At 32.5% G+C, this 23,720-nt stretch overlaps 1 protein-coding gene across 8 annotated transcripts in view; it reads left to right on the plus strand.

The window, feature by feature from the left end:
* Positions 1 to 23,720, plus strand: part of LOC119644602 (uncharacterized protein CG43867) — a 218,632-nt gene that overhangs the window by 51,828 nt on the left and 143,084 nt on the right. Inside the window, exons 1-2 of one of the 8 annotated variants that reach the window (XM_038044210.1) lie at positions 4,078 to 4,289; positions 7,977 to 9,004. The exons of 5 other annotated variants lie outside the window; for them this stretch is intronic. In XM_038044210.1, coding sequence (XP_037900138.1) covers positions 8,198 to 9,004 — 807 coding nt within the window. In that variant the 5' untranslated portion in view covers positions 4,078 to 4,289; positions 7,977 to 8,197. Of the gene's footprint in view, positions 1 to 4,077; positions 4,290 to 7,811; positions 9,005 to 23,720 lie in introns of those variants that run through there. 2 more of the 8 variants (XM_038044211.1, XM_038044209.1) reach the window with 2 other exon arrangements.

The following is a 23,720-nucleotide window of genomic DNA, read 5'->3' on the forward strand; positions in this document are numbered from 1 at the left end:
AACCTTCAACGATTACAAGCTATGAGCAGCTCTAGAGGAAAAAATATATCGCTGTCATTATGAAAACGTTTGTCTGCTCTTAATATGAAACCAATAAAAAAATTTAATTAATTACATTATTATTTATATATATAGATATGATCTGTGCTTTCTCAATATAAAAAAATTGATTATGATAACCTGGTAGAGCTAAGGAATTTGGCTGAGTCATGGCATACCTCATCCGCTACAGTTAATACGGTTAATGCTTTAAGCCCGGGCATAAAGTCGATCAAATGAATAACATCGCATTCAGATTCCTCAACAGCGTGAAGACCAGTGACTAGTGCCAGTAAAGAGAAACACCGGCTTGTAGACGTGTGCGAGCTAGCGATATACCGTGCGGTTTAATGAGATTAAAGTCCTGATGTAGTAATCCATTGTACCCTCCAAAAACACAAAATCATGGCCGTTCTGAATAAACATGAAGTGATTACAGCGACAAACAAGTGTCTGTTGGGTTACAAATGGTTGGCGTCTCACGTCAGTCCTCAACTCAACGATTACTATTTCGGGAATATCGTTGAAAGGGCCCCCTCCTTCTCCAACGGCATCCATATGGCCATGTATGTGCTTTGCTGCATGAAAGGTACACTAAGTGATAGAAATACTCCATATGTCTGTACATACCGCCTTTTCATTGTGTCCAAGTTTATTGCATCTGTCTCACGAGAAAAATGATTTATTGTCGCGCTTGTCAATTACACAAGCGGAGTGACCATCGGAGTGACCAATTAGGACGTGCCAATTCGCTTTTAAGATTTTTAAATATAAAAAATCTCTCTTCACTAAAGGGCTTCGGCTGAAAAGGAGTCCACATTTTTGAAGATATATTCGTAAAATCGAATTTCCTTTTCTAACGCAGCATGAGCACTTTTTTATTTTGTCTTCGGCGTGAAGAAATTCTGACTCATACAATATGGCCAAACTTGCTCAGGAAGTATTTGCAGATCTAAGTTATAATATCCTACTCGTTCCGTCATGATCAATAGAGATATTTTAAGAAAAGTCCCATTTTTTCGGACACGCAACCATTAAGAGAAATACAAGAAAGTATAAAATTGTGCCTGTGCAATACTCTGGACGGCTCGACTAGAGGAAGTGCGTGTATGGCATTACCCAAGTGAACCAATTACAATAGAAGGTCAAGTAAGAAAAATCTTTTTCTTAGGGAATTGTTAATTTGATTTTCGCTAAAATAATCTTATGATTGTCTCCCTCAGGGGTAGTTAAGATTCCGTTTATTTAAATTTTAGAATTATTTCATCTGTAAGGGGCATAATACTTAGCGAATGTAAGTGGAATACATCGGCGGATTCCATCAAAAAAGCAATCTTTCTCGCAAAGCTCGCTTATCGAATTTACGGGGGATGAGCAGTATACTTTGGGCGTCATGAGAGTGAAAGAGATATGGCTAGGACAGAGTTTGTATCGACTTCTCTGCTTGTACTGGAACGTGCAATACTCGTTGATGAGGGTAAATAACTTTAACAAACTATAACATCAATATATATATAACCCAGCAAATGCTATATGTAGGGCGACGTGGGTGTTCGTGTGCAAGTAGTTTCTTTGGTATATTCTTCACTCGTCTGATTAATTAAAGATGTATAGCCACCATAACGCGCCGTCTGCATTTCTCACCTACGGCAAGGCAACATAAGGTCATGTTCAAATTGTATCCTACCGGGAAACGACGCAGAAAATGATATAATGCGTGACTGTCTCCAACAATTAATTAAAATATAATTCTTGTAATTATAATTTTTCCGTTTTGTAGAAAATGTTGACGGATTCCTTTTAAGGTTTTTAAACACAAAAAAAAAAAAAAAAAAAAATTTAAACTAAGTCCTTCAAATCCATTCGTTACAATGTGTGTGTTAGTGAACGAAAAAGAACATTATCTCAGCAAATACGTTCCTGACTGTTGCAGTCAAATACATGTCCTAAACAAAATATCAGTGTTTAAGATTAAAAGCGAGTTTACTTTACGCGTGGATTGGAATAAGACGTAATGAAAAGATAACATGATAAACGTTTTAGTTTTTCGCACCTATCGACGACAATAACGGCGACGGGCAAAAGTGAACAATGTGCGACTTTGGAAAAGAAGAAGATGAATAAATGCCCGAGTCCAAGACATATTCACCCACGAAAATAAAAAATAAATATTTAAAAGTGTCATCCAACAAGATATTCTTCTGTATATTGGCTTTCATGACAAACATTATTAACACCAGTTTCATGGACTTTTTTCATTTACCTATTTTTATGACATTTATAACAAAAATGATAATGTGGTTCAGACTAAAGCCGAGTGGATATATATATTCGCTTATACCATTATACCATTACAAACCAATATATCGCATCTAAATATGTCTGCTTCTGTATGCAAAATCTTTCATATTGAAATGAAACCCCCGTAAATTTAGTGTTAACAATCGAATGCGAGGTGAGTGAGGCAACAATGTTTCTTCAATGCTAGCACTACATTGCAATCTTATTCTCGGTCATCTTTAATTCAGACCTAAGTGCTATTAAATAATACAATTTTCTGTAATTTTAGGCGGTAGTCTTATTATCTAGGAAGAACGTTCTCTAACAACCTTGTGATTTCAACTGTAAAGCCTAGAAGCCTATATTTGTAGTATTAAGTTTTGAAAAAATGCGTCTATATCTTCCCGTCTTAGCGGTTAATATTTTAAATTTAATGAGCTGTAAATTACATACAATTCGCTTATAGTAGCCTGCAAAATCAAAGAACTGAAACGTGAACCTCAATCATGTAAATTCAATATTTATCTAATTATCACTATGATTTTTGTACAAATTAAATACTAACTGAAAACCATTAAGATTTAATTTGCAAAAAACAAAAAAAAAAAAAAAAAAAAAAAACAAATAAATAAATGAATAAAAAATCCCAAGACTTGTATGACTTTTACCGTGATTTACAAAAACATAGGGAAATTTTTGTATACACTCTTTCTCTCTCCCTATTGAAAATAGGGAAACTCTCAGAGAGAAATTTTGCTAAAAATTATAACAATACCCAGCTTTTATTAAGAAATTTTTAACTTGGATTTTTCTTAGTGCAAAAAATGTTCTCCCAAACAATTAATTGAAAATATATTCTAAAATTTAAATATGAATGTGAAATGAATGCTTGTCTACTTTTGAGAACACAATTACAAAATTAAGTATTGCATATTTTGAGAATGAACAAATAAATTAATTGAAATATTCTTTCAAAGAGAATACTACATTAAACGACCTTTTAAGTTTATTGAAACGAACGAATCATAAAAATTAAAAATATACATAAGTATTGAAAAAAAAAAAGAATAAATAAATAAATAAATAAAAGTAAAAGCATTTGTTTTCAGCTCCATCGTTGTCTCATAAGTTAAGGTATTGCCTTGAGAGCTCTTTTGCGTTGTTCCCTTTAGTCTCCTTAACTTGTGCTTTATCAATTATTTTTATATTATCATTATTTTTATTAGTCAGACAAACAAATCAGATGCTTGCGTTTTTAATGACTTTTAACTTTATTACCATCGCCTCTTGTTAGAATGAAACTCATCTGCGTTGCCTTTGGTCTCTGGACCGCTTCGCTTTGACAAACTCATTGCTATGTTTCATTATCCTACGATAACAATCCACCCGCTCCCCCCAATTTCCATAGCCCATCGCAAAACAAAATTCCTAGTATTTCTGCGCAAGTTTTCTATAAAACTCTGTTCGTGTAGATATACAAATAATTGTAAAAGCGGTAAATCATTTGATGTGCCAAAATCGTAAGAATCAGTAGTTGTTGTGCAATGTAACGAGACGGGTGTTAAACAAACGGTTGCCGAAAAAAATTAATTTTTATATCAAAAAAATTTTTTCAATAAAAAATTTTTATTTGAAAATTATCGGTCGTAAAAATATTTAAAAAAATTTAAAAAAATTAATAGATAAATAAATAAAATAAGAAAAGTAAAAATGAAAATAAAAAGATAAAAACTTTTTAATATAAGAAAAAAAAAAAAAGAAAAAAAATGCGCAAAAATTCTTTTTAAGTAAAAGTTAGAAGTATATTTCGAGTTTATGAAAAAAAAGTTAGTCTCACTGTAAGCAGTGAAAGCGTAACGAATGATTTTTTACATTATCTTAAAGCCAAATAAAAGCGAATTGTCTTGGTTTTGGAAAACTTCTGAATGAGTGTATGGCAAGGCTTCAAAATTGAAACCAGTTCAGTTAAAGTTAAGGAATTTTTTTAGTTTTTCCTGCTTTTGTTTTGTTATGTTTTTGTTTTTGTTCTTGTTCTTTTTTTTTTGTTCTTGTTCTTGTTTTTGTTTTTTTATTTTTGTTTTTTAACCTTGAAATGCAAAGCCTACTTTTTATTGATTAACGCATAGCGGTGACAAGTTGGCAAATCAAAAATTCAAGTGTTCTTTTAGGTGATTAAAAATTTATAGGAAATTTGAATAAGATTTTGACTTGGCGTGCTTGCTTCTTTAAAGCCTAACTTGTTATTCGTAAGAGATTTTTGCTCATTAATATTTTACGTATATAAAAACAAAGTCTTTTTACGTAAAGAAAAATAAATGGGAAAAACTTATTCATTTAATATTCCCTTGAACATGTGTAATCATCGTCTTTTTTTTTATTTTTTATTGCTTAGTAGAGAATAAGGTTTTCTCAAAATCAAAACATTTCATTTTAATTTGTATTAAGTGAAAATCAGGTAAAAACATTATAGTTGGTCACAGTCCAATATTATATATCCTATGCCATTCCAAAGGACTTTTCAAAAGAAGGTGTTACATAGGGGAAGTGGGCCACAGTGTTCGCTCGTGGGCTAAAACACATCATTGTGCTAAATATCATCGAAATAACTTAAAAATTGTGGCTTGTAGGTTGAACAAAAGAAAAGAAGACGAGTAGACGGACAAAGAAGTTTAAAACAAGTTAGAAAGTGACTCTAAATCTATCCGTATATAATTAAAGTTGGGTCTATCTCCAATCCTTTTGGGTATTGCATATATTCGCACAAACTTAATATCGTCTTGTACCACAAGCGGTGTAGAATATAAAAATATGTATGTATATAAACCAACTTTTAATAAATTTTGGATGTTATTAGTTCTTACGCATGTAAGGATATAGACATTTGTAGATCTTATTACACAAATTAAATATGTTTTTATTGAGAACTTTATCATAGCTTAGAATAAGCAAGTTTGATTAAAAAAAAGTAGAAGGATATATGTATGTATATATAGATAATTGGTAATTAACATTGAAAATACGGAAATTTTTAATTTACTTTTGAATTAAATAATGTCATTAGGCACAATTTAAGGTGAGCATCATTCGTCATTTTCGATAAAAAAAATATTATCAAAAATTCACCAGCACAGATTTGTCAGAGTTATCACTGAATCAGGAAAATGATAGAATTAATATAACATTAAAGTCAAAAAATTTATTTCAAAAATTATTTCTCATGAAATGAGAATTTAAAATTTCAATTAAGGTTTCATAATGCATTTCAATAAATATGCAAATGCAAATGATAAGCTCTTATAAGTTATTTATGCATATTACAATATTTATGTTATTTATATGTGCATGTAATTGCCATCAGGAATATATTCATTTCGGTTTCTTATCTTATCTTTTATTAAACTGAAAATAGCTGCAATTTTTTATTGACCTTATTTTTAAAGTTTATTTACTTTTAATTTCGCTCTAAGGTCTTGGAAAAAAGAGCATATGTTTAGGAGCTTCTTTGTTTTCAATTTTTGTTTCTGTTTTTTTTTTTTTCATTTTAAATAACCATGCAATTCAAAGCATATTGTGAGGCATATTTAGATGAAAAGCATTTCTTGAAAATCAAAACAAAAAAGAAAAGGAAATTAAAAGAAATGTAAAAACGAAAGAGAACGAGAAATTTAAACATAAAAGCGTTTCCATCAAATGAGTTCGCATGAAAAACACGCAGCTGACGTTAAATGTCGATCTCAAAGCCATTCTACTAAAATGGAAATAATAATTAAAGGACACAAAGTGACATGGAATGCAAGAAACCCGAAATTGTGATTAGTGAATAAGCCGCATGCCTCATGTCCTATACGAATGCTAAAGACAATCTCTTGTTAATCAAGAAATTGTACGCTCCATCCATGTATTTTCCGGTCGTTTTTTGATAAATTTATAACACGTAGTGAGTATAGGTAGCATTTTTGATTTATTCAATTAACTGCATTATGTATAAAGTATTTGATCGCAGGCATTACTTTCTTACGGGAGCAATTCATAATGACTTTGCTACGTTTTTGAGATTTTACGATCACCATAAAACATCCACACAGTGGGTGTAACGCTTCACTAATTCAAAAAAAAAAAAAAAAAACAAAGAAAAGAGGAACGCTTGCCCCGATCTACATAGAGCATATTCTTTCAATGCTTTAGTGGAATGATTCCTTCTAACTTCCACTGTCTTGATTTCCGTTTAGAAATCCCTATTGAAAGTGACGCTAATAGAGTTGAAGGGAGCATTAGTCGAGTCAAACCTATTGAAAGTAACTTACTGACATTCAACCTATACCTATCAGATGTGTCTTGATAATCTCAATAACTTAATAGTTATTTTTAAATAATTGCATATTTTTTCTAGGTTTAATTTTTAATTGAGTTATTGCTTGCAATTGAACGTTCGTTGCAATTGATGATAATTCAATAGTTTACTGTACTGGCTGTAGCTATTTAAAATCTAAGCCAATCTTACCACGTAAATCGCAATACAAATTTTTGAAAAACAATTACGTATGCGTTTGTTGGCTTAAATTTGATTGTAAGCTTTTTCTTTTAATTTTTATATTATAGTTGAGGTGAAAAAAAAAAAACTTAAAAGCTATACTACAGTTAAAGTGTTTGTCTTTCGGGTCATATATTTAAATTAAAATTTGCTGTTCATGAAATGTGTCCTGCGCTTGTGGAACAATGGTTTCATCAAACAGACAATTCAACCTTGTAAGCAAAATAAATGAATTATAGTTGCACTGCCATTTAAACAGAAAAAAAAAAAAAAAAAAATTGGAAACAAAAACAGCATTTTAAACAGAAGGTGTCAATGCTGTTCGTAGGCAGGCGAGCACGAGCTTCATTCCTCCTTGTATCGTGCAATAAAGAAAAAAAATTATATTATTTATGGCAGGTCATTGATTGCACTCTCAACAGAAACACAATATGGTTAGTTTTCTATATATATATATATAACGGCGTCCGTCACTGAATACGTGTTCTCGCCTATGGCTAGATAAGCCAGACAATTGCCAGACATGTTTAAAGTTATTCTACTGCTGTTGCTCTTTTCTTCTCTTCTCAAGTTTCATTTTATTTTTTCAAGCTGCTTTTTTTACTTTATTTTTCATAAGTTCATCATCATTTATATTAATTATATTCTTTTATTTTCTTCTTCTTTTTTTTTAACTTGATTTAAGTTAAAGAAGAAACTGCACAAAAGAGGTTTTATTGTATTAAAAATTTAATTCAGAAACATATTATTGTTATAAGGCAGCCTCCAACAGTATATTATAAATTTCAGGTAACAAGTATTAACTAAAGATATGCTACATTTTTATTTAATTTGAAAACAGAGAAAAATACCTTTATGATTATTTGATGATCTTGCTTTCTGTTTTTTTTTTTTTTTTTTTTTTTTTTTTTTTTTTTTTTTTGTAGTCATCAATAATTAATTTAATTTTAATAATTTAATAAATGCTTTTAAAAAAAATTTGTAAAAATCTCGTGCTCTTAAGTAGGCTTTGATTTAAAAAAAATTTCTATTTACATTCGTAATGGATGTTCATGCCGTTTAATTTTTTGGAAATCAAGCAAATAATTTGCCATTGATTTCATCAAATAATTAATTCTCCGAGTAGTTGGCCTTTTTTGTGAAAATACAGAAAAAATTTGAAATGGAATAAATACAACGAAGATTGCAGTCAGTACAACGGTGAATAGCAAACGAAATTAAAAAAAAAAGAAAAAAACCTTAAAGGACTAAATTAACAAAAAATCGAAAAAAATAAATAAATAAATAAAAAATAAACAACGACAAAGTTAGTCATAGCAAAATAAAACGAAGTAAAATAAAAAGGAAATGGAATCATCGATTATGTTATGTGAAGCTACAGTCTCACAACTGGAAGCGCAACAGCAGCGTTTGCGTCAAAATAGTTGCTCGCCACCCAATACTGCGCCTACAAATAATAGCATCCTTCAGCAGCAGCAACATCTGCACATGCAATTGTCAGATACAACAACACGCAGCACAGGATCATCCAATTCCTCTATCAACATCAACAATACGGAAATGTCACAGATAAATACAAATATGGCCGGAAACAGTAGCTCTAATTCTATTTCTGGTGGTGTCGGCATGGGTGGCAATAAAAACTTACATATCTCTTCTCATGCAAACTGCTCATCGACTACGTCATCGCCCTCTAAGGTACTAATGGGTTATCATCATAACCATCAACAGTTACAGCAGCAACAGCAACAGCAGCCAGTATCTCATCACTATCATCAACAGCTCCACCAATTCAATCATATGACAACATCTACGGCCACGTCAAGTAATATCATGCAACAGTTTCAGCAACAACAGCACCATCCCACCATTGTTAATTTAAAACAATGTTCGAATAGCGTTTGTTGTGGCGGCGGTTGTATTAGTGGTTCTGCTACGCCACCACTGCATCATCACCCTTTATATGCAGGCGTATTGTTGAATGCTGCTGCAACTGGACTATCGTACGGTGGCAGTGGACCCAGTTCTTTGGTAAATTCACCAGCTCTGGGTCGGCGTAAACGTTATACCAGTAATTCGTCAAATTGCTCGAGTCAATTTAATAATAATTACGCGGGCTTAGATGTGGAATCACTTGAGGATATGTTAAGAAAGGTAAATGACGTTTGCACATAAACTTAAAGCGGCTTCCAATTTTAAATTACCAAAAAAGAAAAACCCAAAAAGTGAATTATCAATTAAAATTGATATATTCAAATATTAAGAGAGCGGCAAGGAGAAACAAGAAAGATTATTATTATTATATTTTTTTTTTTTTGCCCAGAGAATACAAGCATTGAAAAATGCAATGACATGTCAAGATTTCCGACAACCAGGGACGGAAAGAAGCTTGAACTATATATATATATATTTTCAATTTCCAAATCAGCGAAATTCTGCATTCAAGTTTTTCCAGCACCTTTCAAACCGCAGCAACATTAAAAAAAAAAAGGAACTTAATACAATTTAAATAGAGATAATGTGGCGAAAAAAAATCTTCTTCGAATTCTGACTATCCAACGAATTAAAAAAAAGAAGGGGTTTTCCTCTATTTTCTGCGCTATGTACAGAACAACTTGAGATTTGACTTCAATTAGGTTTAATGCCCCAGATGCTCACAACAAAGTGCAGAAAATTGCCAAAGTTAATATAAGCAACGATGAGAAAAAAAGCAAAGAAGAAAAAATGGTAACTAGGTTTATGGCGTTATATAGCTTATACAAACTAAACGTACGAAGTTCGCAGGCAAACCTTTAAGTAAAAAAAAAAAAAAAAGTAAAAAAACTACAAGTTGCCGAGAAAATATCTCAAACAATTGGGACTTTATTAGCTATGTACGATATGTTGTTTTCGTCTTCAAAAGTCCTTAAGATTGCATACCATAGAGAAGAAGTTAAATTGTTTTTTCGTAATTTATAAAAACCATTGTTAAGGACCTTTAGAAATTTCTCAAAAGCAATGTATTGTTATAACAGCACAACTTCATGAAGGAAATTAATTTTTCCATTTCATCTGTATTACCTACATGTACGATACGAACGCTCTATAATATATGCCACTACAGCTTGCTAAGCAGTGTGCAATTCTGGAACGATTTAATCATGAAAGGGTTCATAGCCTAGTATGTCTACTAAGTCGGGATAATGGGGTTCAATTCCCAGTAACGTTTTAATTGCGATCGGTGTGTGATCGTAACTATGGCGAGTTCAGGCTTGGTAAAGACATAGCACTTGAGGACAGCGTATACATCTTTCAGGCAGTGGCAGCATTCTATTCCTCTTGCTTCCCTTTCTCTCGTCCTAATCGTCACCCTATATTCATTTATGTATAGTAGACTTATTTGCAAAATGATTGGTCATAGGAGAAGAAAAAACTTTAAATTATTTTTTTCTTTTTTGCGATTTTCTTATAAGATTCAAAGGTGGCAAAAGGGCAATAGGGTAAGTCTGTGGGCCCTATTAGTCCACATGTAGATGCTGTTCCTCCCCATTTGCATAAACAGCAAATGATGCGTAGTAAGAAAATAGAATGTATTGGGCGTACAGTCTCTTATGGTTTTCATTATTTTCTTTCAAATAGTTTTCCGTTACAAAATTTATTCATGTCATTTTTCTTCTTTTTTTTTTCCAACAGATTACACATTTCTCCTGTAGACTTGTCAAGGTCAGCATTACAAAACTGTGATGTATGCTGGAGATAATCACAAAAAATATCAATAAATTTTGTAGGCAATTTTTACATAACCATCGAATAAGGGATCAGAAGTTTTTAGTTTAATCGCCACCCAAAAAGTATATTAGAAATTTACGGGAAAAAAGCAATGTTATCTTAGCATTGGCAGTTGTGTTATAACGATGACTTTGATTGAGGATAGACAAGATTGACTTGGTGTGCGAATTAATTTTTGCCACAAGAAGAAGAAGATAATACCAGATGATTTCTGTAGAGTACCTATGGAGTAACAATTAATACATTTTTAAAGATTTTCACAACTATCCTAATAGTAGGATCTGCACACACATTTATCTATTTGAGAAATCGGAAAAGAAAATTTTAGGTCCTCTATGTCAATACAGCGTCAGACTGAAATTTATTGAAACGAAAGCGTGCAATAAAGTGGATAGTTCTTATTTTCTTCCCGTTATTGCCTCTGTTTTAAGCAACAATTCCAAATTGCCATGCAATTCGTTAACCACAAGGTAAAAAATTGCAGTCGCAGTCAGATCTTATCTGTAATCTATTTTTTTACCTAGACATTGATTCGATCCTTCGCATATTTTTTCTTCTCAAACGTTATGAACATTTTTCGATCGAGGATGCTGCTCGAGTCGCTTGAAGGCGTCAAGTTATTAAAAAGTTACATAGAAGAAAATTCCACATATATATATAAATGAATATTGATCGTAAGAATAATATCTTTGATGGAATTGGTCTTCTTGCAATGAGTGTATGAGTAAATGAGTTCAAATCTGATGCGGATTTGCTGTTCCATGCCAATGCTATAAAGTAAAACATCAAATGCTTACCTTACGATGACGAAGTGTATGAAAATATTTGGGAATATCTGCGAATACTATGAGCGGCTAACGTTTAGTGTTTTTGTTTTTACCTTATTTTTTCTTTTTTTTCTTATCACAAGTTTATTTTATTTATATATTCATTCATTGCTTGAGACGTTATGCATTGAGCCGATATAAAAGAAGGTTAAAGAGGTCAAAGTTAAAAATTTCAATCATTTAATTATTGAGAAGATCGTCGATTAATAGTGTAGTGAAACTCAAAGTAAATAGTTCGAGTGAATGGTTTCAGTTTCAAAATAAGTTTCTTACTTAATTCTTAACGAGTATTAGCGAACGAATCCAAGTCTAAGGCTTAAAGAACGGCATTATAGCATAAAACTATTAATCGGAAGCAAGCAGTAAAGGTAAACAAGTATACAATATTTTTAAGGTTAAAGCGAAGATCCAAGTCCAACTTAGCTATTTATATCGTATGATCTGTCGCACTGAGTTTGGAATACCGCACCATCAGTTTGACAGTCGCGCGTCTTATCCCTTCGACTATGCGGTAGGCCAAACAAAAGAAAAAGAAGCCCATAAAGTGCACTACATAAAGTTTGAAAATATTTTTCTTGGATTTGAATTTAAAAATAATTTTAAGAGCGAAAACGTACTAAATATAAAATTCGCGGAAAAAGACGTGAAATTTCTTTTTTTGGGCGTCAAGCAGTCTCATTGTAAATTGTTGGTGACCGAAAACCAAGCACGGCATGTATATATACATATATTTTTTATTTTCTGTTGTGTGGATCGTAATGTCTGTTTATCTGTCTGTATAGTTAAAGTATAAAATAACATGGTAAACGTTTTAACCTGACATGGTATAAATATTTTTGCCTTTTTTTTTTTTTTTTTTTTTTTTTCTTTTTTACAATGAATTATTGGAGAAAAGGGACTGGCTGTTGAAAACAGACAAAAAAAAAAAAAAAAAAAAAAAAAAAAAAGAGAAAAACGGAAAAGACTTTAAATTACTGCATTTTCTTTTCCTCTGCCATTATGATGACAATTTCAGTTTTAACCCGAAATATTGTAGAGTACGGCTTAAATATATATTATTTATATAGAAGCGTAGAGTAAAAATATTTATTTCTCTCAAATACACAGTAAGCGATTTCGACCACCAGCCGTGTAAGTTGTTTTTTGTTTAAAGATTTATGACTTTTCAGCGCTCTGCTGACTTTAAGCTTTCAACACAACATAGTTTTACTGCTACCAGTGCCACCATCACTGCTGTTACTTTAGGGTATTGCGGTGTCGCATTTAAGCGAAAGTGTAATTTTTTCCAGGACAAACTGCCAGGCAGTTAGGTGCTTTAAATGTGAAAAGCAAAAAGAGTGCAGCGTATATGCTGGCAAACATCAATTGTTCCGAGAGAAAAACAAAAAAAACAAAAAAAAAATTCAAACGAGCACTTGCTTCTGCAGCTTTTTGTAACATCTGAACTTTTCATTTCCGCTGTGATTTATATGAATTGTTGACTTATTTTTATTTTGTACATGAGTTCTGTGAAGAAAGCACATAAAAAAGCAAATAAAACAAAAGAGAACAGAATCTGGTAAAAGAAATAATTTCACTTTGAACCTTTCTCTTTCCAAAGCTCTTAAGTAGGCAAAGATTTACGCAAATTGTTTATAAATTTAATTTAAAAAAAATGCCCCGAATTCATGTTAACCTTTGCGTGCGTTTTCGACGCTTACCAGCTTAAACTAGACTGACTGAACATAAGAAATGTAAAGTGCTTACTAATTATGGGCGTGTAGCTTTACCGCAAAATCTAGTGGGTCCTAAGGAATCGATTTTGGCTATAAATTGTGTTCTGCTTTTAATTGTAGGGTCGCCACTTGTCGCCATATGGCATTGAGCATGTAAATATCCTTGATAAACGTAGTTTTAGTTAATTGTTTTTTGTTTTTTGTTTTTGAGCAACCATTCAAACGATGTCCTCTACATGTGCGCAGGCCAGATAGTGGTTAGGAAAAATCATAGGTAGGGAAAGAGGAAAGAGGGAAGTAATATTTGTTAACTACTATAGGCTGCAAGTTAAGCTTTTTAATTTTTGTGCACGGATTACGCGCACTTTCATCACTTAAGACTAGTTTCCCAGTTTTTTTTTTGTCTAATATTTGCGGCCGCTAACGTTTTGAGATTTAAGGATAAACGGACTGACAGTTAACCGGACGAAAGCGCAATGGCGAACCCAATCCGGGATCTTAAGGTAATCGAAACTTATACATGTTACTTCGATATCCTCGACCTCGAATAGATATTACGGAAGAAAGGGGAGAAAGAAAAATGTAATTTTCCCATATTCTCCCCTGATGAGTACAAAACGATATTAAATTAAAAGAGATGGAAGAAATATAAAATCGAAACGAAAAAATCCATTGAAATAATTATTGTGTAGAGCTCATGTGCGTGACATTTTTCGATAATAAATTTATAAAATCTCGACTATCGTCGACAAATTCGTAGGCGTTGTGGCAAATTAATAGTTTACGTTGTTAGTTATTCACTTTGGTTAGTAAGACTAGTACGGGAAGGAGACGAAAGAACAAAACAAACTTCATTGCATGTTTTTAGGCATTTAAGTGTTATTGTATTGTGCTGCCAACAACAAACAACAATTTCTGCTCGCTTTTGTTATATTTTTGGCAACAAATCTGAAAAATTTATATTCTAATAACAGGTAAACACGATTTTTTTTTTTTTTTTTTTCTTTATTCAATGAAAATATAAATAGGGCAGAAAATTGTTTAAATAGGAAATTGTGGTATAATTGTAGGAAGTGCTGAAATATATATTTTTTGTTTTTAAAAATATATTAAAAATTTCGAAATTATTTACTTAAATTTGTGTAGTTGTAAATTATTTAGAAAGTGTTCTGTCCGACATTTTCTTTAATAAAATTGTTATGAGTAAAAAGAATTATTTTTCTTGCTAGAGGAATTGAATTCTTCTTCCTAGAAACATTGGTGAAGCAATTACTTTAACTGACCATTATAACCTTTCATTTCCGTAGAAATTCTGTTCTTTTATCACTATTATTGCGTTGTGCTTTTTCCGGACCTGGTGAAATAACACCGTAAAGGCAAATAGTTTCACTTATGCTGCCACAGAAACCAAAACAGATACAAGACACATGTTGTTGTTATCATGGGAGAAAGACTGTTCTACCGCACGTATGTTAATAAAATGCACACATAGCCGCCAGTTAAAAATTCTCTTTTGTTTATAAACGAAAAAACCAAGTACAACAAATAACAAGAGCATAAATTAAAACTCACTTACAGAATTCAGAGTAAAAAGGGAGAAAAAAAAAATAAAAATAAAGAATACAAAGAACCAAAAAAATGGGAAGAGGGAAACGAATGCATATTAACTAAGTAAAGGGAAGCGTTATATAGGCGTACTGAAAGCATATTGTAGGGATCAAGAAGAAATAATAAAGCTCTTGCAGATTTTCTCGCAGCGAGATAATTACTTAGTTAACAAATGTATAAAACTGACGTCATTGAATTGATAAAATTAATATGACAAATAATTGAGAATTTTTATATCTTATCGTTCGACTCTATTTGGTTTCGAGGGCGTAGTAATACATGAACACATACAACTGTCTTTCTATTCATTTTGAAAAGTTGATGGCGTAAAGAGCGTGGAATGCAATAACAGAACGATAGTTCTGCCCTGAAAGCAGGGCAGCAAGCTGCCTAATGACAGCTGAGCTCAAGAAGAGGCTTGGTCTGCCCAATTTTTGACTTTCTGGCGCCAATAAATGCGAGACTTCCTTGATGAAACATCGCATAATTTAAGCTCATATTTAATAAGCAAGAACACTTGGATACGACTGAAAAACTGAGCTTATTTTCTATATAATAAAATATTTGATTAGGGCGTAACATCACCGTAATAGTTTTAAAAAAACATGTAGAAGTTTTCGGACATTTTTTTTCAAAATTGGAAAAATAATAAATGTAATAATAATATGGGAGGAGGTTATCAAGTGCTTGTTTAAGTATTAAGTAAAAACAAAGTCACCCACAAAAATATATTAGAAAAAAAAAAAAAAACGAAAAAGTAAATTAACAAAAAAAGAAAAAAAACGACTCTACCACCATTCACACGTTCATTCAATCAACATCGAGAAAATCAAGATCAGAACATTTGCAAGAGTCCGATTAAACATTTGCTTTATGAGTAACAGAAGACTTCCGATAGCCTTAGTTGTCAGTCCTACAATTCATATTTTGGATTTAGATAAATAAATAGTGATAATAATAATAAATTGGGTTAATGGGAAAAAGGTCGAAATTTCGAAGCTTCTACTAAGTCAAAAAAAAAAATTCCAAGAATTCCAGGTGATGTTACTCCTTAAACAACTAAAACTATACTTGACAAATTTTCTGAACGTAATCACATTTTTCTTTTTTTTGTTCTATATATCGAATTGCACTATGTGTTGCACTTAGAAGTACCGGACTGGCCAAAAAGTTAAGAAGAAACCATGAGAGAACCACAATTTGAAACAAAATTTCTGCCAAGGCACTATTTCCAAATGATTTCCAGAGAGGTTGACATATTGCCTTTCGAATTCATTTACTGAATAAATAACGCTAATGACAACCTAAGTAAGACTACTTGAATATTTTCCTTTCACAAGAAAAAAAAAAGACGGAAAAAAAGCACACGATTCGAAGACATTGTCCCACATTTATATGGCATTTTTAAGAACAACATATAACAAAGTTATATTCGACGGCGGCCGAATTTCGCATACCCACCACAATGCTTTTGGCATTCTACTCGCCACAGTTCTTTTATTTGATACCTATATCGCTGCTATTATTAAGAAGCACGTAATGGCGGTGTTTAACGTATTCATTTTAGAATTAACTCATTTTTAGGCATATTTCGATTCGAGGAGTTTCAAACATTCTGCATTGTTCGCCCTGTGACAAATAAGCATAAAACCTCAAGAAATTGAAAAAAAAAAACTGAATTTAGTTACTCGTAACGTTGCGTAGGCATGGCCAATTTGTGCCATTTCCGAACCTAAATAGTGGACTCTCCCGGAAATTACATGTGGCAACTTTCACCCTTCTAGCTTTTATAGTTTCCGAGTAACGAGCAGAAATCTAAAAATTTATGTTAGAAGAACTGAGTTGCGTTCAATATACACTCCCTTGCGCACTTTTACTGTGAACAATTTTCAACACCTGCCAACCTGCGTGGAGGAACTGCCAATGTTTCTGCCAAATTTGAAGTCGCTATCTTCATTTATGCGATCAGGAGAGTGCCGACAACACATGCCACACAGACGGACGGACATGGCTAAATCAACTCAGAACTTCACGCTGATTAAGAATATATCTACTTTATAGGGTCTCAGATGCTTCCTTTTGGGTGTTATATATATTTTGGGAAAACACAAAATGAGTATATATTCCGTGTTATAGTGGTGGGGGTAAAAACGAAAACGAATTCTCCTTTAAAAGTCAGAACGCCATATAAAATATAAGGTAATTGCTTTTAAGGGGTAACTGAGAAATTTCATTTTATTGATTTTATTGTGAGCTCTTCATAAACTCGATATTGATCGTGTCAAATATCGCGGTATTAAACCAGTAGTTGAAACAAATAAGCGAAGAAATTCTCGGAAATGTTTTCACAATCGTCCAGTAATGGAATGTTTAATTAATCAAAAAAAAAAAAAATTGATATTCTAAGGTACCCATACAGATTAACGTTCAGAACGTTCGCGCTGCTCAGTCGCTTCAAAGATTATCAGCAATTAAAGTGTGAAATATTGTCTATTAACCGCAGCTGATGAAGCTGATGAGATCGCAGTCATTTCAATTGCATTACTAGCTGAGATTTGAGCAAATATTTAACCTATGAGGTGGCTATGTAGAATTGAATAGGATTGAAATCTTCGTCAGAGAAGACGTGATACGACCAAAGCAAAAATCATCTTTCATCTTATGCTGACTTAGCTGAAGGAGCTTTACTATTATTATTTTTTTTGATATATTTGCCGTATGTGGTATATCCCGCAAGTCTGGTTTCTTTTCACTTTTATTCATTTCCAAACTTTGCACAATTTTCTGCTTTGCTTTACTTGACAATCTCCGCTTGCACTTGGAATGCAACTTTCCCTGTGTACTAATATGATCAAAAAATAAGGTGAAATTGCTTATAAAATCAAAAAAAAAAATTTTATTTTTCAAATAATATTGCTTTTTAACTGTATAGCCTGGCGGAACGAATTCATAACGTACAACACTGCTGCAATCGAGGAAAACTGTGAAAATTACCTTGATTTTGGACCGGGTATCAGTTTATCAGTTCTCTATGAACAATGCGTTTATGGAGAAGAAAGTAGTGAAAAATGCTTTCTTACAGGATGCAAACCCCGCGCCGCAGGAAAAATTGGCCTCTTGAAGCCATCCAAAAACTTACTCATTTGCCCGTTTAGAGTCATTCAATCGAAGCGCTATTCACATAGCCAGGCAGGACAATAAGTAATCGATTGAATCTGCTATATAAAGCAAAAGGAGCAATATGTGCGAAATGCAGCGGTGTAGGATAACACATTTATTGTTCTGTGCTGTTAATGTTTTTTGGCCGAGTTTTTCCTCATGAGGTCGAGCGTTATTAAAAACGTTATTGAAAAATCAAGATGTCATAACCTTTGGCATATTGCGCCCGCATTTTTTTTCTTTTGTTTTAGCTCAACGGCTTCAACTGTTGTTGCTAACGTTGCCTTGCAATGGGTTCGCTTGCGATGAGAGATGTAATCTTTAATACACTGTGCCCCATGGATATTTAGCTGCGTTAGTAATATTAATAACTAATTTCCCTAAAGTGAAACATGGTTTCTGGTGCTTCCAATATTGTAGCGTGCTCATTTTTCATCACTTGTTACGATCTCGAAGAACTGTCCCCCTCCAATTAAGGAGGAAAAGAATCATTTCCCATAAACCATGCTTTCTCGAACTCAAAAGAGCTCGAACCCCAACAGGAGAGGCCATACTGGTGCATAGAGCTAAAAGGTCATGACTTTACGTGGAGAAGTCGCAGCTTGCAATTCCTAAGAGTAGATCGATAAGCAAGCATCTTTAAATTTGATATAATATTAAATGCCATCTCCTGAAAGTAGACTTCAAACTTGATTCATACTTTAACGCCTAATCTATAGTTTACTTAATAAAATTATAAGAAAATTAAATACTAATCAGATGTGCAGCAGTATAAGCAACCAAAGCAAAGCATTTACAAAACATTTTTGGTTATTCAAATTGCACACGCACTTAATACAATTGGATATGTGGTTTTCGATTGCGTCGTATGTGTATGTGCCATAGCACATATACAGCAAAAAAACCACCATTTTGTGTTGCTATGCATAGAGGCACGCACACAAAGGCGAAGCCTTTCACACAATAAGCATTGTCTCGGCTTGACCGTCCGGTGGGTTTAGGTAGTTTCCTTTTGTCATTCGCTATACTAGTTTAGTTTATTGGTGATAATGAACTTTTTTTTTCTTTTTTTTCTCTTTTCAAAAACAAAAAACATACAAACATCATTTTAATGTAGTGCATGTTAGCGTCCCGCTAAATTTTGTAAATAGTCAAAAAGTATAGCGTAGTTGTACGGACGGAAATAAAGTTTGAAAGGTTTTTCTGTTACATTACGCTTGAGACACTGAAAGGTAGGCAGTCAAAGCATTATTGGTTGAATAATTTTTACCGCAATGCTGGTCGCATTTTCCTGTAAACAAAACATACGCAGAGAAAAATCGAGAAAAAGTGAACAAACCCCCGGCCTGTGCAAAACCTAATGTTTGCAGTTTTCATTAGATCCGCAGTGCATTTGCGGTTGATGTCCAGGGAAATTAAAGTTGTCGTCTAGTAAATGCAAAAACGAAAAAGAACAAAAAAAAAAAATAAAGAAAGGAAAACAAAAATAAATAAATAAAAAGGAAAAATGAATTTTGAAGATTTGTGAATAGTTTTTTTTTTTTCTAAAAAAACGTCTCTTTAACCGAACCAGAAAAAAAAAAAAAAAAAAAAGAAAAAACATGTAAATTTAATGTGTTTTTAATCTGTTGTTAAACTAGGTACTATGCGCTTATGCTAGAGAGCTTCAAGTCTTGTGTATCTCCATCAGGTCTGTCTTCCTTTCTCAACTGACTTTGTGGCTCTCTCTCTCTCTCTCTCTGCACTTATGATAACAATGCCTGTTTGTTTGTCGGTGAAATATAAGTTGTTAATCTACGTATATATTTATATATATATATATATATATATATATATATGAAGTACATATCTGTTCCGTAGCCTGAGGGTCTCTCCAGTTATGCATAATTGTAAAATTGTTACCGTTTCCTTTACTGTTTAGAGTTTCTTTTGCGCCCTTATTATGTTACATGATTTAAACATATGAACAAATTATGTAAATTTTCTTGCCAAAGCCAGCCATGCAACCGCAACCCCTTTAAATGTTTCGGCCTCACCGACATGTATATGGATGCCCAAGGAAAATGATAAACAGCTCAAGTCTAATGAATGAAATTTTACGCAGATTTCGTTATAAGTTATGAAAATTGAATTTTTATAAAATATTACGTTCATTGTTATGTAAATTCTTTTACGGAATATACATGAGATACATACAAATTTATTAATAACAATTTAATAAGAGAAAATTGTAATAATATTCTCGCTGAGATGAGCTTTCCCAATGAGATCGTCAATCCCGGACAGCAATTAGCAAGAGTCGAGTGGATCCGTAAATTATTGTTCTCGGGCAATGATCCCCCAATTAACGACGTCATTAATGCCGGTATATTACGGGTAGATTATTTGAGAAAGCACGACCATAACATGTTGGAATTTAGAACTGCCTGGGCATTAACCAATGTTACCTGCGAGCGTGTCTGAACATACGTATCAGGTGAAGTGGGGTTGCTGGAGCTGTACCAATTTTCCTGCAATTGCTCTCTTCACTCGATCCTAATGTTTCCGAACAAGCGAGGTGAGAAAAAATATGAAGAAAATTTCTTAATAATTCAACGTGAGTTAAACAAATGAAAAAATTTCCTTTTGATATTTGACGTTAGAATCATTGCTATTTAGTAAAAAATGCTTTCTCTTTTATCTATTGTACATTTTTTTTGACATTTAAATTTAAAGTTTTTCACTCGAAAAATAGCTTAACTTGGAAAAAAAAAATCATTTGAATCCTTTTTTTTTTCTTGGCGGAAGCAAAGGAATTGCATATAATATGAAAGAAAAAAACCCAATGAAAATGCTACTCAGCTATTTAACCGTTCACTGCCGTCGGCGTATTAATAATAAACCAATAAAGGCCACTTTTGCATATATCGAAGGGCACAGATGAATGAAAATATTGCTGTGACGATTTACAAAATTTACCAATCATATTGGCCGATTTTTGTAAAAAAGGGGATACACGATAAGCTTGGATAACTTATTTTAATGTCTGACTCTCTTCATTTTTGCAAATGTTTGCATTAACTTGAGTACACATAATTTTAAGTACATAAAGTGAGAATGCATATTAATATATATACGACATAGTTTTCCCTAAATAAGATATCATTCATCATTTAAGATAGCTTAGACGCGATAACTACTCATTTTTAATTTTGCAAAAGAAGAAGAAGAAGAAGAAGAAGAAGAAAAAATTTTGGCTCTTCAAAGTTCAGCAAGTCAGGATATTCTTTTTATTAATTTAAAGGGGTATCTGTCTTCCTATTTGATCACTAAAGGCTATCGCTGTCACATTTATTTCAACTTGTTGGTATATTCTGATATTGTGATAGGGTCGTTAGTTGTAACAGAAAGCAATCACCATGAGAAAGCTCTCTGATATCAATTTTATTATAAAAGTGGGTTGTTAAGTCTTCTGTGGTGTCTGCGATGTTGATCACATTCACAATCCCTTTTATAGTATATATCCATGCATCATAGAAGGGCAAAGGTGACATTACACAGCGATCTGAGCATACTTCGCGAATTTATATTCCCTACAGCATAACGCACCTGTAATACATATAAAGGCTTATGATATTTATCTGTAGGATAAAGCAATAATCCCAAATAAGTTTTGTAAGGCTGCTGTTTACAGCAATATTAACAAATAGTTTATCTTTATCGAATGCATGTGAATTAATAGACATTTTTGATTTCCAGCTATGAGTAAAACAATCAACATCTATATACATATATATATATTATTATTTCATCTGATTTCAATTTGAAGCCTTACGATAAATACCTATTTGCTTACATTTACAGTTACTCTTATAAAATACACATCTGGTAAATGCATTTGTCCCCACGTTTGCTTACCTTAAAAAATAGAAGAACAAGACGATGAAAGCGTAAAGCAAGCTCTATTGAAACGAGTTAGGCTGAATTTTGAAAACGCTTTATCTTGCAATAATTTGAATAAGAATCCGTTATGAAATGCTCATATGATTTGGAATAGTGAACGCAGGAATTTATAAATGAGTATTTATGAAAGTTAATTGGCAATTAATTTTGTTATATTTTTGTCATTATAATGTGCGCCCCATAAGCAAATTGTAAATAACACTCAAGTATTTGCGTATTTTCAATATCTATATATGTTTTACAGACTAACAACCTAAACGGTTAGATTACAATTTTGTAGTATAAGTTTAGTTGCTCGCTTATTAATCATAGCTTAAAGCATATTTTTTATGTTATCAAAAAAAATGTTATATCTTTCTTTGTCGGTTTTCCTGTAAATTCCCAGATGTGTAATCAATTTGAAAATTTTAAATTGTGTACATTTTACACACGAGTACTTTCGTCACAGCTTCTATAGACGACTGATTATGTGTCATTAAATTACACAAACACTAATACAAAAACAAAACCATACATACATAAAGGAAAAAATGCTTTAACACAAATTATTTTACATCTTTGTGTAAAACGTATATATATATATATATATAGACAAAACAACGAGCCAAGCCAAAAGATTGTCACATGAGACCTTTTGAAAATTTCGTTTTCCAGTCATTACCCATCTTGGTACGAAAAGCAACACTACATAGTAATCGTAGCAGTAAAAATGATATTAACTTTATTAGAGATACAACAAAAACAAAAATGAAAACAACCATGACAGCAAGAGCAACGGCAGCAGCAATTCAAGTTGAAAAAATCCATACAACATTTAAAAAAATTGTAAATAAAGATAAATCGAAAGAAACGAAACGACGAGCAGTGAAGGGAAAAGAGAAGACATGATAGGAGAAAGACAAAGGCAAAGACAAAAAAGCCAAGTTGCCGAAAAAAGTTTGTCATCAACCTTTGAATAATTAAAATAGTCCCATCGGTCAGGCAAACGAGCAAAACTAAAGTTTTAAACTTGCAAAAATTGTAAAGCGCTCACACATTAATTTATATCCCATTGCTTAAGCCATTAAAATTTGTTTTTTGAATATTTTTCAATATTCAAGTGCTTGAAATTTCCGAAGCATCTGTCATAAACACGGTATCACTTAACATGAAAGACTCTTCAAACTTATCTCTTAATGGTGGTGGCAGGGCTAGGGGTGGTGGTGGTGGTGGTGCTCGTACTGTACGTATGTATGTAAGGCTTTGCCATGAAAATACGTTTGTTAATATGACAACGACAGTTCGATTGGGCTTAGATCAAGAATTTTACATCAGAAATGACAGAAATGCTACAAAATTAAACTTCCTTTTTCACATATTTAACAAAAAAAAAAAAAAAAAAAAAAGAAAACATAAAAATAGAAAGTGATGACAATTGACAGCAAGCTATGCGTGCTTTTTCTTTATGCAAACATTGTTATATTAATGCGATACACACTACAAGCTCTCTTATCTTGCTTACCTAGCTCATCGACTACGACGTATATCGACACATGCTAGAGCATTTAGTGACGATGCCTTTTTAATATATGCAGCCAGCAATATCGGTACACACAGCTACAATCAGTCAGTCAGTCAGTCAGTCAGTCAACCAGCGAGCCAACAAAGTTTCTGCTGGCAGCTTATCATAAAGTTACAAAAAGCTTTTGTGTTTACTCAAAAAACATCAAGAAACATGAATAAGAGGAAGAAAGGAGAGAGAAAATGGGATCCATCATCATTTATTAAGTTTGTAAAGTAATGAAGCATTGTAGACTTCACGTCATACATGAAACTATAAATAGATGTATGAACGAATGCCTGGATGACGGG

The sequence above is a fragment of the Glossina fuscipes genome, unplaced genomic scaffold (assembly GCF_014805625.2).
Source record: "Glossina fuscipes isolate IAEA_lab_2018 unplaced genomic scaffold, Yale_Gfus_2 0, whole genome shotgun sequence".
Classification (NCBI taxonomy): Eukaryota; Metazoa; Arthropoda; class Insecta; order Diptera; family Glossinidae; genus Glossina; species Glossina fuscipes.